Source organism: Bombus bifarius, unplaced genomic scaffold (genome assembly GCF_011952205.1).
Source record: "Bombus bifarius isolate JDL3187 unplaced genomic scaffold, Bbif_JDL3187 scf7180000008046, whole genome shotgun sequence".
Taxonomy (NCBI): Eukaryota; Metazoa; Arthropoda; class Insecta; order Hymenoptera; family Apidae; genus Bombus; species Bombus bifarius.
In genome coordinates, this window is record NW_022884412.1 from 1,338,823 (window position 1) to 1,356,785 (window position 17,963).

General features: G+C 35.8%; 2 protein-coding genes across 3 annotated transcripts; one reads left to right on the forward strand and one right to left on the reverse strand.

Moving 5' to 3' along the window:
• The first annotated feature begins 5,553 nt into the window (after positions 1–5,553).
• LOC117207774 (phosphatidylinositol-glycan biosynthesis class X protein-like) lies at positions 5,554–7,647 on the forward strand. Of its 2 annotated transcripts, none has more exons than XM_033448324.1 (4): positions 5,554–6,400; positions 6,853–6,979; positions 7,059–7,370; positions 7,463–7,647. In XM_033448324.1, the coding sequence occupies exons 1-4, from the start codon at positions 6,267–6,269 to the stop codon at positions 7,610–7,612; spliced, it is 723 nt and encodes a 240-aa protein (XP_033304215.1). In that variant the 5' UTR covers positions 5,554–6,266; the 3' UTR covers positions 7,613–7,647. The 2 variants fall into 2 exon arrangements, with proteins under 2 accessions (XP_033304215.1, XP_033304216.1); XM_033448325.1 differs by having other exon boundaries at positions 5,728–6,400; positions 7,074–7,370.
• A 142-nt stretch (positions 7,648–7,789) lies between these two features.
• On the reverse strand, positions 7,790–17,195 carry LOC117207770 (putative inorganic phosphate cotransporter). The gene is made up of 7 exons (XM_033448321.1): positions 16,953–17,195; positions 14,730–14,863; positions 13,825–14,125; positions 12,777–13,015; positions 12,399–12,548; positions 10,011–10,388; positions 7,790–8,076 (listed from the first exon to the last, which is right to left on the reverse strand). The coding sequence occupies exons 1-7, from the start codon at positions 17,032–17,034 to the stop codon at positions 7,849–7,851; spliced, it is 1,512 nt and encodes a 503-aa protein (XP_033304212.1). The 5' UTR covers positions 17,035–17,195; the 3' UTR covers positions 7,790–7,848.
• Between the last annotated feature and the right edge of the window lie 768 nt (positions 17,196–17,963).

Genomic DNA, 17,963 nt, shown 5'->3' on the forward strand with positions numbered 1-17,963 from the left:
TCCCGCGCCTCCGCCGCTACTGTTGGCGGCGGAGGCAGTGCTTTTCGCGAACCCGCTAATCCTGCGGTGCGGCCGTCTGCCGAGCGTGCCCGCAACGGTCGAATAGGAAGAGCACGACGACGTTTCGTCGTCGGATCTCAGCCCCCCCCCCCCCGCCACCGCGCCGCCGCCGCATCCCACCCCACGAAGATCCAGGGCTGACGGTCATAACGTCGGGTTCCTCCGACCCTCTCCGAGACCCCCCGGTTCGCGTGTCCCCTTCGCCGTGAGCGTTTCTGGGAGCCTGGCGGCCCACCCCCGGACGGCCACGGTTGCTCGATGGCGACGCAGCGGGGCCCGCTTTACAACCCGCGGCTGCGCCGGTACGGGAGTATCGCTCCCCTGCACCGTAAACGATTTTTTGGTTCGTTTTTCTATCCATAATACTTCGTAAGAAATCGCCTAGGTCGTCAACAAGGGTTTCCATCCTGGTGCCACTCACTCTTTCGCACCCTACCCCGGTCCAAGTCTGGTGCAGCCCACGGGAAACCCCACAAGAAGGTGAGGTGAGTGGTCTTAGCAGATACGGGCCCACCAACTTCTCCGAGGTTCTCCGCACCGGATCGGCAAACTGGCGGAGGCCAGAGGCGTCGACCAGCCACTACCCGGCTATAGGAGAATATCAGATTCATCGGGGTTTCCCAGGGCGTGGTCCTACGGCCTGAGAACCCGTCGCCGCCTCGTGCTCCCCATCCAAAAAAAAAAAATAACTAAAAAATCTCCAACTGCCTTGAGGCACTTAATCAATACGGTCAAACAAAATCTCCATTCATTGAATAATTTAAGAGAGTCCTATACCAATACAAACGCCATGTTTATCAGCCTTATCCTTTCGAAATTACCACCAAATATCATTAAACAGTGGGATCTCACGTTACCTAACAAGGAAGTGCCTCAGTACACTCAACTACTGGATTTCCTTGAGAGACTGGCACTCAGCTCCATATCGGCCTCCATGGTCACGGCGACAAGAGGACAGGCTCTGTCAACATGTCCGACCTGCCGAGAACCATACACCATTTGGAAATGTGACAGTTTCAAGGCCAAACCTTTTGTCGAGCGCCTTAAGGACGTTGAAAGGACATCCCTATGCATCAATTGCCTGAGGAAAGGGCACTCAGTGCGAGATTGTCACGCCAGATCATGTCGTACGTGCTGAGAATGGCATCACACGATGCTGCGTAAGACCAAACACCATTAGAAGTCTCATTCTGTCACATCTCCTCCCCGTCAAGCAGTCGATCCGCGACACCCTCTTCGCAACCCTACTCATCACCTACTCGTCATCGCAAATCTACAACAAACCACGGATCGGGGACACCACGAACGAATTCGTCTCCAAGCCCATCCTCTAGCCATCGACAAACACACAGTGACGCCGACAATCGACGATTCCAATGACGATCGAATATATTAATCCATTAGCATCCGTCTCATTACACAACGATCTGGTAGTCACGGCTCAGATCAGCATTTTGTACGATAAACAACAACCAATCCGTTGTCGAGGGCTGTTCAACATCGGATCTAGCATAAACTTCATAACCAAAAAACTGGCAAAATCACTTGGAATAAGGTAAAGGAAAATTGCGGTCCCAATTGGAGCCCCGACACCTTAACGACGATTTCTTAGCGCTACATTACGGCCACGCTCACTTCCATTGACAGTACTTACGAACGTACATTGATGTTCCCCATTATCCCGACCATATCGACCTCAATCCCAACTCAACTCATCGATCGCTCGACACATGACATATCCAGAAATCTTCGATTAGCCGATCCACGATTCCACTTACCAGCCCCGATCGATGTCTTATTGAGCTCGGGATCAACACTTGCGTCGAGGTGTGCCGGACAAATCAATTTAACGCAGCCAGACAAGCCCGAACTGCGTCTGCAAAAAGCACGATTCGGATGGCTCATCGGAAGGAGCCCAATTTCCCAAACCGCGACAAACACATTTCACGCATCCACGACGGCTCTACAAGCGGACCTCGCGCGATTTGGGGAAATCGACGGAGGACCGCCGATTAAACATATTTCAGACGCAGGTCGACGATGCGATGAACTCTTCCGAGCCCACGTCCGACGCACCAGAGAAGGACGATACACCATCGCTCTCCCATTCAACGACCAGCTTCAGTCGCTTGTTTCTCCAAAACGCTTGCCTTTGAAACGACATGCCTCTCTCAACCACCGATTCCAACGCGACAAGCGCTTCAAATCAGAATATCGAGCGGTATTACAAGAATACCTAGAGTTGGGACATGACGAGGGTCATCACCAACCACTCCAACGATAACGGATACTATCTACCACATCACGGCGTAATGAAGGCATCGAGATAAACCACCAAACTCTGTGTCGTGTTCGACAGGTCGACAACAAGCACCACCGGAGTTTCTCTAAATGATACGCTTTATACAGGGCTCGAGTTACTGGAAGACTTGTTTTACATACTCCTTAGATTCCGCTCTCATCAACACTTCACATTGAAAAGATGTATCGGCAATTCCTTGTGCGACCAGAAGACCGAAAATATTAAAAAATCTTATGGTGCAGCACGGGTGGGGAAACCGAAACGTACCAACTCAACACCGTAACGTTCGGTTTATCCGTAGCCCCGTGTCTAGCCATTCGGTGCCTCAAGCAACTGGCAGAGGACAAGGGACATCGGTTTCCGCGCGCAGCGCAGGTCCTGCAGCGGTCCTGCATTTCTACGTCGACGATGCCCTCACCGGAGCTGAAACGAAGAACGAAGCCTTTACACTGAGAACAGAACGGCGAGTGTTAACTCGCCGAGTTACTTAAACTAGCCGGTTTAAACATACGGAAATGGGCATCAAACGACAAGGAACTGTTACAAGGTCTCTCCGAAGAGGAGACAAACCATCAACAACATCTGGGTGATTCGCAAACTTTAAAAACGCTTGGTGTATTTTGGAATTCCTCTGTCGATTCCATCCTTTACTCAGTCGAGATCAGACCCACCAATTCTAGGACCCGCTCGGATTACTCGCGCCGGTGATCGTTCGGGCCAAAATACTGCTCCAACGAATTTGGTCATTGAAGGTCGATTGGGATGAGTCACTTCCGGTAGATTTACATTCAGAATGGGGCAGGTACTATGCCCAGTTACTACTACTAAACAACATCAAGTCCCAACGCAAAGTAATAATCGAGTCCGCAACGGAGATCGAAATACACGGCTTCTGCGACGCCAGCGAAAAGGCTTACGGAGCCTGCGTTTATCTCCGAACCATTAACCCTGACGGGCTCGTCTGGACACAGTTTCTAACAGCGAAATCAAAGGTAGCCCCGCTCAAATCCCAGACCATTCCTCGGCTCGAGCTGAGCGGAACACTGCTTCTCACGTCCCTGATCTTGGGAATACAGCAAGCCCTATTGAACAATCTTACTCGAACCGTTTATTGGGCGGATTCTACCATCGTGCTCCATTGGATAAACACCTCGCCTCACACGCTCAAAACATTTGTCGCCAACCGAGTATCCGAGATTAAAACGAAGACCAGTATCCGCGATTGGCACCATGTTCCCACTAACGACAACCCCGCGGATCTAATACCACGAGGTCAAACGCCCGAAGAGTTACTGCGCCCGACCATTTCGCAGCACGGTCCTGAATGGCTTTAACAGTCGAAAGACTGCTGGCCGACATGGACACTAACACCGCAAATTGAAATACCGGAACAGAAAAGGGCGATCTGTCTGTCCGCGACTCCCGCCGACCATAGTTTGTTGCAAAAATACTCATCTTGGCCTAAACCAATACCGCTCGCTGCCTTCGATGGAAACAGAAACAAAACCGAGCGTCACCCTTAACTATGGACGAATTAAAGACAGCACACAACAAAATTATAAAATTATTACAAAACAGTCATTTCTCCGAAGAAATTGCCACCCTCCGTAAGGATCGAGACGCGGCGGTAAAAGGAAAACTCACGCGACTCAATTCATTTATAATCATTCATAATCATTCATTTATAAGGAAGGGATATTGCGAGTTAGGGGCCGACTCAGTCACTCGCCGATGCCCTTCGCCCAGAGACATCCAATCATATTATCTAAGTCAGCCGTAACGGCTCTAATAATCGAACACGAACATAAAATCAACCTACATTCCGGAACACAGACTGCGTTGTACGCAGTAAGACAGTGGTGCTGGCCCATTGACGGCCGAAGTTAAGACTGGCATACTGGGAGTCTTGGTCCTTTTTCAATTAATGCTACTTTTTTTGTAATATTAAACTTTCAATGGTTTATGAAATTAATAAAGTGGAACTACTATAATCTGAAATAATGTAATACAATATAAAATCAAAGAATGTTAAATACAAATTAGAAAAACTAATCATCTTCTTAGATCAGGATTTTCGGATTTAACCCTTTCCGTGCCTATTGTCAGGATCTCATTCATGTGCTCAGATGCTACTTGAATGGCAGAAAGATATTGAGCACGATGACCATAATTAATTCAAAAATTTCTCAGCGACTGACAATAGTGCACGACGTATTTTCCACATTGTGTGTGTGTCTGCGTGTGGTTAGACAGTGGTATTGCGCCGTTTTTTTCATTCGCTACAACTCAAAATATTAAAAATGTTCAGACATATATTAATTTAATTTATATATCAATATAATCACAATTTGTGACAATATCACAATTAAGTGTAACCACGCTGTTAATATTGCTATCAATTAAAGTTATAATTCCAAGTTTACTTGCATTTATTTTAACAATATAATTTCTTTAGACGTCTTTCATCACGTTTTGCGCAATGGTCAACTAGCCTTCGTCAGTCGATTTCAGGAAAATGGTACGTAATTTAGAGTGTGCATATTGTATGTTAAGCTCGGATGTTGGAGGCGTCCTGGGACATCCTCTCTAGTGCTTTGTGCCCGAGTGTTTGTGTGAGAATCGTGGAGTAGGTGCATTGGTGTACTTGTTTTGCCTATTTAGTAGAGTATAAATAAGAACGGAATATTCTAGAACTATATAACTCCATTCAAACTATTGTAGCTGTCAATATCAATTGAGGATTAGGATCTTAAACCTAAGGAAGATTCTTCAGTGATCTGAAAAACCTCTAAAAACGATTTTGATGAGCAGATTGAGGTGTTCATTACAAGAAAACGAATGTGCGAGATTGCGAGCCTGTAGGACACGCGAAATTAGCAAAGATCGTCAGAGGGTGAAACGTGGCCCTGTGACCTAATTTAAGAAGTACACCGCACCAACTTCAAATTAAAGAAGCTTCCTGCTTTATTCCGAAAAAGAAAACTAGTTACCAATATTATCAATGATGACATCTTGTTATATTCATACTTTGCTATTTGTTACTTTATCACATTGCACATACATTTCAATTATTCTATTTTGTTATCAACATAATTCTTTTTGTAAATAGTGTTGCGTGGCCTTTCTAATATATTGGGGAATTCGGCACATGAAGTGCTGAAGCGCTTTGTTTGCATAACAACTTCAAAGAATTCGAAAAAACTAATTCGATGTTTAAATGAAGAAATACACAACAAATTAACTTGAACAACAATTTATATTTAAAACTAATAGATTGAATACTTTATTAAAGATTTGCACCGTTATGAAATTTACTTAAACCCTCAGCTCAACGTGACGGTTCTAACGATTCTACATTTTGGGCCGCGGAGTAACCATCGCTGCCTTGGCAATGTTCCTTCCCATGGTAACGAAAGTAAATACGAAATTTGAAAGTGATCACAGTTATTACTGATAAATAATTTTGACATTTAGTCAATAAATTTGTTAAATAACTTTAGTTCGTTTGCCTTGGCTACGCTACTGTACAGTTAAATTTGCAGCGCTAGAATGTATCCTATTATCATACAAAATATTCACGCTAGAGGGAGCCACATGCCTACGCCAGTTCACAAGTTAGAGACGAGAATTTAAAGTGTTAAAACGTGTCAAGCACATAAAGTTTGATCAAAATCTGTTGTAAAGTTCGGTTTAGTGTTAAAGTGTGAAACAAGTAATTTAAGTTTCTCGTTATAATAAATAAAGTATTTATTGTGTTATAAGAGTTATTGAATCATTAGAATTAACTGTCGAGAGCCCCATAAATGAGCCACATAAATGACAAACCAGGGATACCTATTCAGCTTTCATGAAAGTACAGAAAAAAATGCATAATTAAAACGATGTAATTATAGACATTTAAAAAATGATATCAAGTTTCGTTAAACAATCTTTTGTACAAATTTGTTTATTTTACATACTTATTTTGAAAATTGTAGTAAGTTGTGATAAATTAGATGCTCGTGTTTCATTAAAAGTGCAAGGAACGGGATTTCATAGGTTAGACCATGGTATCACAGTAAAGCAAAAAAAAGTCTATTATCCAATCTAAACGGGTGAAATTTGATTGTACGTTGATAATTTTATTCAAAAAGCAAATTATGTATTATTATGTACTATTCATAAGATAAAAACATAGATAATTTCTGTAAGTTTTTTTACATAATAGAAACCATTATTTTTTATCACGTACAAATGTAGAAAGTAAGAATTTCAATCCTAATTGTTCTACTATAGCTTGCTCCATATATACTGTTATTTTATTTAATAATAATTATATGTATGATATATGTATGTTTATATAATATGAATCAAATGTCCCATTTATTAAATATATATATATATATATTTATCTTGGTAAAATGCTTGGATAACACAGACTGAAATAATAAAGATTTATCAAAATCATTAAAACATTTTGTTTTATTTTTCACGAAAAATTCTATTTACAGAGATTTAATATATCAAGTACATGTCGATCAATTTATAGAAGAATGTTACGTAGCCATTTATTTACAACTTCCATCTGCTTTATATGCTAATGTTAATGAATTGACTAATTTAAGAAGACTTGGAATTGTAAGTTGATAGAAATACAATTAGAGTATATAATATATACATATATGAAATTATCTTAATTCACATATATACAAATCAGATTTCACAATTTCAGAGTACAGCATGTGTTAATGGAGAGGCTGACATCGAGTTATTTGCTGAGGAAGCACAGACACAAACTGTAACCATTTGCTCGAATTTGAGTCGTGCAGAATGTGCTTTAAAAGTTCCAATACATCAACGTTATCAACATGCCAACGATAGTAATAAATACATGAACATTACTTTACCAAACCCAACGCTATTATTAGGTTGTAAAAAAAGAATTAAGGATTATAGAGTTTCTAAACTTGATTTGTGTTCTCCATGCGTAGAGATTGTACCTAAATGGAGAGAGATTCCATATATCATGGTAAAAAATAAACTTTGTTACTTAAGTAATACAATTATTTTATCTTTATCTTTATAAATAGAAATGTTTTACTTTTTGCATCCATTTTGCAGGATAAGGAAAACGTATGGACAATACCAGTTGGTGAAACAACTATGTTACTTATAGTAACTTCTATCACATTTTCATTAACTATTTTATGTACACTATGTCTTATACAAACAATTTGGAAATCTATGTCAGAACATGTTAAAACTCAGTAACATGTTTTAAATAAACTTGTTTGCTTAATATAATCATTAATCATCATTATATATATATATATAATTTTGTAATAAATATTAAATATAATACACATAAATATTCATGTACATACAGCACTCACATTTTAAAATATTTTTCGCATACACTTGCAAATAAAATAATAATGCACTCTGCAATCACAATATTTACAATACATTTTATGAATAATGTTATATTCTTTAGTATCAGAGCAATATTACGACTCTTTTCCTAGATCCATCTTTTCAGTATCTTTTTCTCTTTGTGCATATCCCTTTTCCATCGATGATTCAGTTGCAGAACTCATAGAGATATCCTTTTTCTCCTTTACAGGGTCATTCCATTCTTGAATTTTAGATGTACCAAACACAATAAAAGTCAAATTTCCAAGAAAATATATTATGGATGTTAAAAAGAACATATTTCTCCATTCCTCAACACTATTCTGAAGATTGAAAAATAATAAAAGATTTAGATTATTTACTTTTTCACATATTATCTTAAATAATTAGAGTACATTAATGAATTATTAATATAAAAACGTTTGTGAGTATGCGACATAAAATATTAATAATTAAGGAACCTGTGACAAGTTTACATTCTTCCCATTTTGCAACCTCAGTTCAGTCTCTCAAATCATTATGATATAGTTAAGCAATAGCAAAGAAGATTACAAGAAAAATATTCCAATTAGTTGACTTTGGTGTTAACGAGCTTTCGCAAGTTATTAGTATAAATGAGAATCGGGGCCTAAAACCAATACATTGATAATATTCACGTAGTTGTAAGTTACACAAACTCCTGTAGCCTCGCATATGCAGCTATGCGCAGGGTCTTTAGATTCGTCCGACTTTCGTTTATAAACAGAAGATAGCGATCAGCGGCCGGTAACCAAACTTATGCATACGATACCATAGACCGATAGCTTTTCGCGAACATCTCGGAAAATAAGTGACTACACCCTTTATATATATGGAAAAAAGTTGTTCAAAATATCAATTTCTATAACTATATTGAAAAATTATCCGAATTTGAGGATAGGCAGCTATTCTACAGTTTCGGAAAATATTGTCTGAAAGTAATTTTGTTAATGAGATTTCAAGATCGTCGTCATCTTTTTTAGTGGTACTTATCGACATATTACTCACCTTACCGATTTCGATAATTTTTAGATACATTGTAGAGATCAACATTTTGAACAACTGTTCTCCCTATATATAACCGTGGCTCGGCTCTTAGTTTGCCAAATATTCACAAGAAACTATTGATATCGCTACAGTGAATTTTGCCTATAATCATGCGTCCGTGACAGGGCACCCGTTACTATTGATTGTTTACCGCTTCATGGCGGCCAGATAAAATGACACCTCAAGCAAACTTAATTCTTATTTTTGTTTATAGTTTATATAGGTTTGGATTAGGCGTCATTTTATCCGGCAGTCGTGAGGTGGCAACCAGCCACCAATACCGACGCATACCCTTTCATGATCGTTCAATAGTAGGCAGAATCCACTATGGTGATACCGATAATTTTTTGCAAATATTTCAGTAACTGAATGGTGGTTGTATGTATAGAAAAAAGTTGTTCAAAATGTTGATTCCTAAAATATATCTAAAAATTATCGAAATCAGTAAGATAATTGAGATGTCGATAATTACCAACGTTATCTACCATTACATGTGCCTTTCCAAGTTGTCCTCTCTTTTGTCCTGTGGAGTTTTTTCTATATGATCATTAAGTAACAGAGATATTTAGGTATTCCGATTTGTATGCCCCACTCTGTATGTAGAAGGTATATATATACTATCAACTATACTATCAACTTGCAAACGTTCATTAAAATTGAAGTCGGTCAATTGGAATCTTATTCTTGTTAGTATAGAACGTCAAAATTCTACTCGTATGCTATCATGGTAAAGTTAAAGCAATTTATCTTTTGACAACATTTGAAATATCGATTTACTAACAAAAGCTGCAAAGTACAATCCTTTCCAAAAAATGTTTCTAGCTTGTATACAGGTTGGAACGATCAACCCAATTACCGTTTAATTAACTGTTATACGTGTACATATTATGTAAGTAATAATACGTATACTGTATATAATATATGGTAAATAAAAATAACGACGAAAAAAGAAGGGATACAAACACGCAACGACATGAGTATTAATTCGACTTACAAAAGATCAAATTTTTATGATTTCTATTTTTTCTTAATAAAGCATATCTAAAATGTTATTCAACTCAGACTGTTCATTAGTTCTATCTGCCTGAATTTCAAGAGAATGCCAAGAAAAGTCAGTAATAATAGAATAATCTAACTGCATAGAGAAGAGTAAATTATTTTAGAAATAACAAAGAATTATTATTATACATACCGGATGTTTAACGATGATACTGGCAATTAGCGGAGCCAAAATGCTACAAATATTTGCCACGGTATTCGTAATACCCATCAAAGGACCAGCAAAGTTTGGACTAAGATCCATATGATTGACATTATGTCCACAATAAATAGCAACATTACTAGCAACAGCGAATATTAAAAGTGCTCGTGCTATTCCAGGTTCTTCCTTAGTAACATATCCAAGACCGATTAATGCAATTGCTGGGATCCATTCACCGATCGTATTACAAATTTTTCTCGATGCTTGTACGGTTAAAATATTTCGTTTAATCAGGACATCCGAAATATAGCTAATTGGGAAACTACAAATCCATGCTGTGAGATATGGTAGTGCACTCCATAGACCATTCTAAAATAGATCAAAATAAATATTTAGTTTTAAACTTTTGTTCGAGTATTTATGAAAGTAAATAGCTGTGGGCCTCCAAGTGAAGAGTCCAAAGGAAAGGATATTGTATCGTGTCCGCTGTTTTCTTTCCGTTATATATGTATATATATATAATTTGACATTCATACGACATAACGCTATTTTGTGATGAAAAGTGAATATTTATCGAAAAACTTATTCGGTTTTTTAACAGATGCTACAAAATGTCAAATTAATATTTCATATTATTCCACGAGTATAGTCACCATGTTTGCTTCAAAATAAATAATAATGCTTCTTTTCTATGTTAGAGTTTTCTTCTAAAACACGTTACATTCATAAAAACTAAAGACAATAAGGCTTGAAGAATTGAGATATTTTCGAAACTCATCTGGTAAACGTAAGTCTACTTTTTCAATGGCAATCTCTAATGAACCTCTATGTAAAGTTTGAAGATCGTTCTGTCATTCTGACAGTCAACGAGGAACTTTCAAAGAACTGAAAATATTAAGTTAGAATGTCATTTGAGTGTATTATGTGTACAGTGCACTTGATGTGTGTACTGTGCGCGTAATGAGTGTTATGTGTATGCAGTGTAGCAGTATTTATACTGTAGCCATATTTATTACAATATGTATACATTTGAAGAACTTTCGGACATGCACTTTTGCTATGTTGCGGCGGACGGCAATAATACAAAAGCGCGAAGTTTATACGCCGAAAAATATCCCAATAGGAATAGACCCAGCACAAAGATATTTTGCAAAATAGACCAACGATTGCGGAATAGCGGTACGTTAAATCCTGTAAAATATATTCAAGAAAATTCAAAAAGAAAAAATTTTTGCGAATGGATGAGTCGAAAAATCGAACGCATCACCATATTCTTCCAACTCAATGCAAGAGCATTTAAACAATTGTTTTGGAAACAGGTGGATCGGTCGAGGAGGACCTGTGCTTTGGTCTGCTCAGTCCCAAGATTTAAATCCTCTCGGCTTTTACTACTGAGGACACACGAAGACACAATACGTCAAAATTTTAAGAGAAGAGTCAGGCTCTGTTTACAAGAAAACGGAGGACATATGGAACATCTATTGTAATTTGTTTGTATTTTTTGTGAACACTCGTGGCCGGGACAATCGCGGTGCGTGTGTGATTTTGCTGTGAACACTCGCGGAGGCAAAAGATTAGAGAAAACATTAATCCTCTTTACTTGGAAATTTCATAGGGCGGTTTTCAATATGCTCTTATGGATTTCGACGAGTAAGCAAGTTTAATGTTCAATCTACCATTTCTTTTGCGAAGTGTTGCGTGAGATTATTTAATAATCTGATAAGCTGTCGCTCACGTGTCGTTCGGATTAAAAATCACTATGCGCTCCGCTGCTTAGACTGACCTCCTTTCGTTCGTGTAAGGAGGTTTGCTCGCGTGCAGGAATATTTTGGTCGATTTGTAATTGTCAATAACTAAAAAGCAAAGCCGAAAACGCAATTTTTTTATTCTTGATTCTTGTCTTATTTCGACGTCAAAAATCACCCCTTAAATTATGTAGAAATAGTAGCCGAACTCCCTGCGTATATACATTATACATATACATATACTATATGTATATACATATAGTATAGTAACACAATTTAATAGTTCTCCCTAATTTCTAATATATGGTAGCAAATATTTAAATTTCTTTTTATTATTATTATTTATTTTTATTAGAATTATTTTTCTTCTGGACTCTTCAATTGCATGAAAACACTGATGTTATATTCTTCGAAAAGAAACATTATCACGAGTTTTGTTACATTATATTAATATCTTATTTCAAATTCTGATATCGACAATTTTATTTAAGGACAAGTTGAAAGAGATCTTGTAAAAATAGGAAATAATTAGGTTACTGTAAGGATGCTAAACAATCGGATAAACTTGTCAATATACGCGTTACATGCAAATTAACACGAATATGTCAAAGGATGTATTTTATGTGTTACTTACGTTTTGTATGTCGGTATCAAAGACTGATCCAATGTACGAAGGAATTTTTGTTAAAAGCATCCAGAAGCCCCAAGTGTGAGCAGACTGTGTAACCAATAGTGCCCACATTGGAATACTGGTTAATATTTTAATCCAAGGAGTTGATAATTTCTAGAAAAATATTACAATTTTGTTATAATTTAAACGTTTCTGCTTGCTTCTTTATTCTTTATAAAATGTGATGAGAAATTTTAACACTGAAATTATAACGTGTTTTGCTATCACAATGTTTATGTCGTTTTTTATATTTAATATGAAATACTATAAATTTAGATACCTAGTGCCTATATTTAGATTAGGAAGGTTTAACCAGAAAGGATGAGGAACTATTATTCTTACCTCTTCTGTTTCTATCATTCCAAGACTATTTTCAATGTATTCTTTTTCATCTTGTGGTATACTTGGATGTTCAGCGGGTGATTCTTTACCGATGAAAAAGAACAGAATACTGGAAACAATTGCTATACAGCCCCAAACATAATAACAGCTAGGCCATCCCAAACGAGAAGCTGACAGTTGTCCAGTACTCCATAAACAAAGTACGTTTCCAATCCAGCCCCCGGCATAAACGAAGGTCGCTAAATGTTGCGTGCAATAAATATGTCAGATACTTTTGATAATTACTGGTGTAAGCGTTCGATTGTTAAAAGTAATTGTATAGTCTATGTTCTTAATTTATTTTCACTTATAAAATTATCATCTGTTTAATTTTGTCATCCACTTTAACATACTGATTGTCAAAAATAGAAAATAAAATATATAGAAATATAATAAAATATATAGAAAATGAAATATAGAAAATAATTTTCACTGCCATCATAAATATTTTTCATTTGAATAATTTTTAATGACGTTATTTTATTGAAATTTTACATCAATTATTAAAACGCGTATAATTTATATATGTACAAAAGATACGTACTGTAGGTAAAGATACATATATACGCTCATGTACAGAAAATAATTTATCAAAGACGGTCGAGTAACTGAAATGAAATATCAAACTTAATGATTTCTAAGATAATTAAAAGAGATCGTTAAATGTAGAAATCATGAATGGATGTTAACTGTTGTCTAGATACAATGAACTACGATGACTGATACAATTTCTTGAAAAGATTCTTATCGTTGTCAAACGATTCTATAAAATTACTTTGATTATCGATTGGCTTAACAATGGTTCGAAAACCAAAAGAGTCAAAGAACAGCCTTTTGATGATTTTTCGTGTGGAAATTGCTCAAAGATATAAAGGCTTAATAACCTAATTTAATTCGTATTGTTGGAATCGAAACAACATTTTAAATGATCATTGCGTATCAATATTCATAATCTGCCTCAATGATCAAAATTTGTATTCATTAAATCATTAAAACATTAAATACTTACAGATTCTCCCTCTTTCGTCCATAGGCGCCCATTTCGAAAGTAATGTGTGAAGACACGGTAAAACAGTGCCTTGAAATAAACCGGCGATTACTCTAGTAACACAAATCGCTTCCCATCCACAGTACTCGGCAAGTACGGGAATTAAAAGTGTTACCAAACCACATGCGAATTGCGCCAGTGAGAAAAGTTTATGAGCTCCCCATTTTTGTGCCACTATGCTACCAATAATTTGCGTGCATACATATCCCCAGAAGAAAGAACTCTGAATTATATCCTTTGTGGCGTCTTTCCATGGAAATTCCTTCAATGAAAAGGATGAAAACTGTAGAGAATAACCTAGAAGCAAATTGTTTCGTAGCTTCTACTTTTTAACAAGTATTATTGTAATATTTTGTCAAAATTAATATTTTTTATTTTGCTTGAGAATTTGTGCTATATATGTATATGTATAGAAAGCGATTCGATTTAAAGATATATGCACATAATGTGCACGTAAACGCGCGCTAAATTCCTTCTATACATACGCGTACCGAATTTAGCACCCGTTTACATATAAATTACGTATAGAATATGCAGAATCAATAATTAAATTCAAGTAATTAGTCGATGTACAATACAAAGTATATTTGAATCACTTGAACCATTTTATACATACTTGTACATTTTATAATTACGATGGACATATAAAATCACAGATACTAATCTGACAATGAGATTTATTCGTTGTAACTATTACGTATTTTGACATTCAAAATATATAATAGCCATCTACATAAATACACCGTTAACTGCAGGTGTTAATTTTCTACGAATCGATATTGCTTTCTGTATATAAATCCATTTTACAAAATGGTCAACAGACGAATAATTAGTAAGCAGATCGAAAGATGGGAAAATGGTCATACTGGAAAATCAGGATTTGCAGATTTCGCATTAGTCATTGCTTCTAACGTCACTGATGTAGTAACCCTAATGGCATAACAACAGAGAAAGCCCAGTGCCATTAGAAGACTCTGTGTGTGTCTACATCCGTATCGTGCTGTAAATTATAAATTAAAGAGTTTCATTAGTGGTAAGAAACAAATGATCGACGTACGCGATATACATGTATAGTTATAGAGAGTATAATGTCAATTTTACTATGAACTTTAAACGTTATAAATAGATGAAGTGTTTATCATTTAAAAAGGGCATACCGTTAGGTTGGAAAAAAGTGCTGTGTCATCCGTTTCAAGTAAAGATATTAATTAAGAAATAAGTATTCATGAAACACGTTTTTAGAAAGTCCTGCATTTGAAATTGGTTGCTAATGCTATTACAGAACTCATAGGAAAATCAATTGTTGTTTTACTTACAAGGTTAGTTATAACCTTATTATTTCGATAGCTGTAGCAAAAACTTTTAGAAAGCGATAATTCTTTGTAGATCATTCATTCTATGCTAGTTGTGATTATGTCATAATACTCATTTCGTAGATATTATTTTGCTTTATTTACATATTTATTAGGTATTGTAAAATCGTGCTTAAAGCGAAATAAAATTTTATAGATGTATCGTGCTTATGAATAGTATTCATTTACACGTGCTTCTCACGTGATCCACCGTCGCAGACGTGATTGCATTTGAAACATAAGATTTTAATCGCAAAATTCTTTTTGCTTTTCATTTCATTCTCGAACAGTTTCATTTTGTTCTCCCGAAAGAACGGGCTATTTTTTCGTGATACATTATCACTCTTATTTTACACAAATTCATACTTTTAAATACGTAATATTTTATTTAAGGACTCTTAAAGAAATAATAGAAGAAAGTATAATTTAAATAACGCGAATAACGCGACTATAGAAAATAGAACCTAGGTAATACATACTTATTGTTACATCTTATTTGCACATTCTTTTTTTCTCTTTCCTTCCATTCAAGGTTTCGATTAAATCAAAATTAATGAACGGATACGATTGTTATTTCATAAATAACATTAATCTTTTAATCCGTGATTTATCTTCCTATTGTCCGTTTATAAGTTTCGTTGGTTGCTGTTCGATAGCATGTTATCGTACGATTAAATGATACTAGTTTAAAGTTCTGTTAAAACCTTTGAACGATAATTATCAACCGCTTTGAAGTAACTTGTTGCATTCTCTATATTTCTCGCATACCACGATCGTGCAATGCAGAGAATGCGGATGAGCGATTCGTTTATTCCATATTTCTAGGACATCGCGGGAAATCTGACATTGACGAACTGTTGGCGTCATGTCTTGGAATTCAAAGCGATTCGTCACGTATTTATGCTATGCACGTTGAACGAAATACATTGTGTTCTTAAGTATTTTCGCAATTAAACGAATATTTAATGTATACCGTCAAGTAGATTTTACCAAGAAAAGATATTTCTATACGAATACATATGTACATAATATGTATATAGGTATATTAATTATCATTAATGTATGTAGTAATATGATAAAGATACTAATATTCGTTACAACTTTAATGGAACACTTAAAATTAATGAATTTATTGACCACTTTAAAGACAGCGAAGGCTAGAAAAAAGGCTTGAAAAGATGGTAAGAATATGATATTAAATATAAAAAATCATTGCACGAGTGGGAGAATCCAAACACGTGAGAAGCACGATTTTAAATGAGGACAAACGTCACCAATCTTCGCACAAGTCGTGATAAATAAAAGTTATCTTTGATCAATGTCACTAAATCAAAATCAGATATTGCTTTCCATACTTCGATTTTATCTTCTAGAATGAACAATTCCACTATCAAATCTATTTCTTTCGTAGTTTCTATAGAGAGTACCAGACATACCTAATAATAAAAAGCGTAAACGAACTTTGTCTAAAACGTATGTATGAAAGAAAATCATTATTAGAAATACATCACTCTATTATAAATGATATTATATATTTTAAAACCTATCTAAGATTTATTTATGAAAAGATCATGTTTGTTTCGTCAATGACGCTAATTTGATCAGATATTGCTGTTCTTCGTGTTGGTGAACCGAGAAGAGAGACACTTGGAAATTGAAACGAATAAAATTAATATGAAACGAGATATACATACTTATATGGTAAAATAAGTTTGGTTTTAGATTTTAGTTAAATACCTCTTGGTTTGGATGCCGGTATCTGCATCCGCCCCGAAATAGAAATGATAGAGACCCTTTTCGTTGCATGGGAATGCATCATATTGTTAATAAAAATACTCAAGCGTACACACGATTTGTTAGGTAGGGTCGAGTTCCGAAGTAAATCGCAAAAAAGACACTACGATCCATCAATCGGTTGATCGTGGCTTTATAGTCCAACACCGAAAAGAGTTTCTCCCACTCTTATTTTTCAAGTTGCACGTTCTGCATGCGTACACACAATAGTACATTATCACTTTTCTCCCTTATCTAAATGGAAAACCAGACGAATACATATGTTGTTATAAAATACAATGATACTGATATATATATATATATATATATATATATATATATATATATATTGTATCAAACACTACGCGCGTGTATTTAAAATTTTGATATATATAATTATATTAGCGATTTTTTAGATACAATATACAAACCAGACAAAAGCGGAATGAATATTACATATCATCTATGTTAAAAGGGAAATACACTCTAGTTGAAGATTAAGATAATTTATAATTCCATTGTCAAACTTTCGATAGAAATCGGTACGATTTCACATCTCGATAAATCCTTAATGACTGTGCAAAATCTTGCAAGACCTACATAATAACTTACATGCATACTTATATCGAAAATTTAATAAGACTGGACGACCGTAATAAACAAATAGTAGACAAGTCGTATTCCGTTATATCTAAATGTTATATTTCCTACTGATGTCTAGCTATTAACGCGTTATTTTCAAACCCATTCACTTACCTCCAAATTTATATTCCGAATCTTTTATTATTTTCGATGAAGCAAACAGTATTTCAATTATAATTACATTATGATTACCAACAGATTTCGTTTCATTCGATATACTTATACATTGATTGTTTAAATTTAACGTAATACATTTAATTATCCAATTGGAAAAGCTTTCAACTGTTCGTCATATTTCACCAACCAGGGAGAAACTTCTCAATTGTTGGCTCG

Bases quoted from the DNA above. Each gene is read 5' to 3' on its own strand.
- LOC117207774 (XM_033448324.1), top strand. From the start codon at position 6,267: ATGATATCAAGTTTCGTTAAACAATCTTTTGTACAAATTTGTTTATTT. The intron at 6,401-6,852 runs GTTAGACCATGG...TTCTATTTACAG, and splicing joins CAAGGAACGGGATTTCATAG to AGATTTAATATATCAAGTAC. The intron at 6,980-7,058 runs GTAAGTTGATAG...TATACAAATCAG, and splicing joins ATTTAAGAAGACTTGGAATT to ATTTCACAATTTCAGAGTAC.
- LOC117207770 (XM_033448321.1), bottom strand. From the start codon at position 17,034: ATGATGCATTCCCATGCAACGAAAAGGGTCTCTATCATTTCTATTTCG. The intron at 14,126-14,729 runs GTATGACCATTT...TTTTCATTGAAG, and splicing joins CTGCAAATCCTGATTTTCCA to GAATTTCCATGGAAAGACGC. The intron at 13,016-13,824 runs GTAAGTATTTAA...CGCAACATTTAG, and splicing joins GGACGAAAGAGGGAGAATCT to CGACCTTCGTTTATGCCGGG.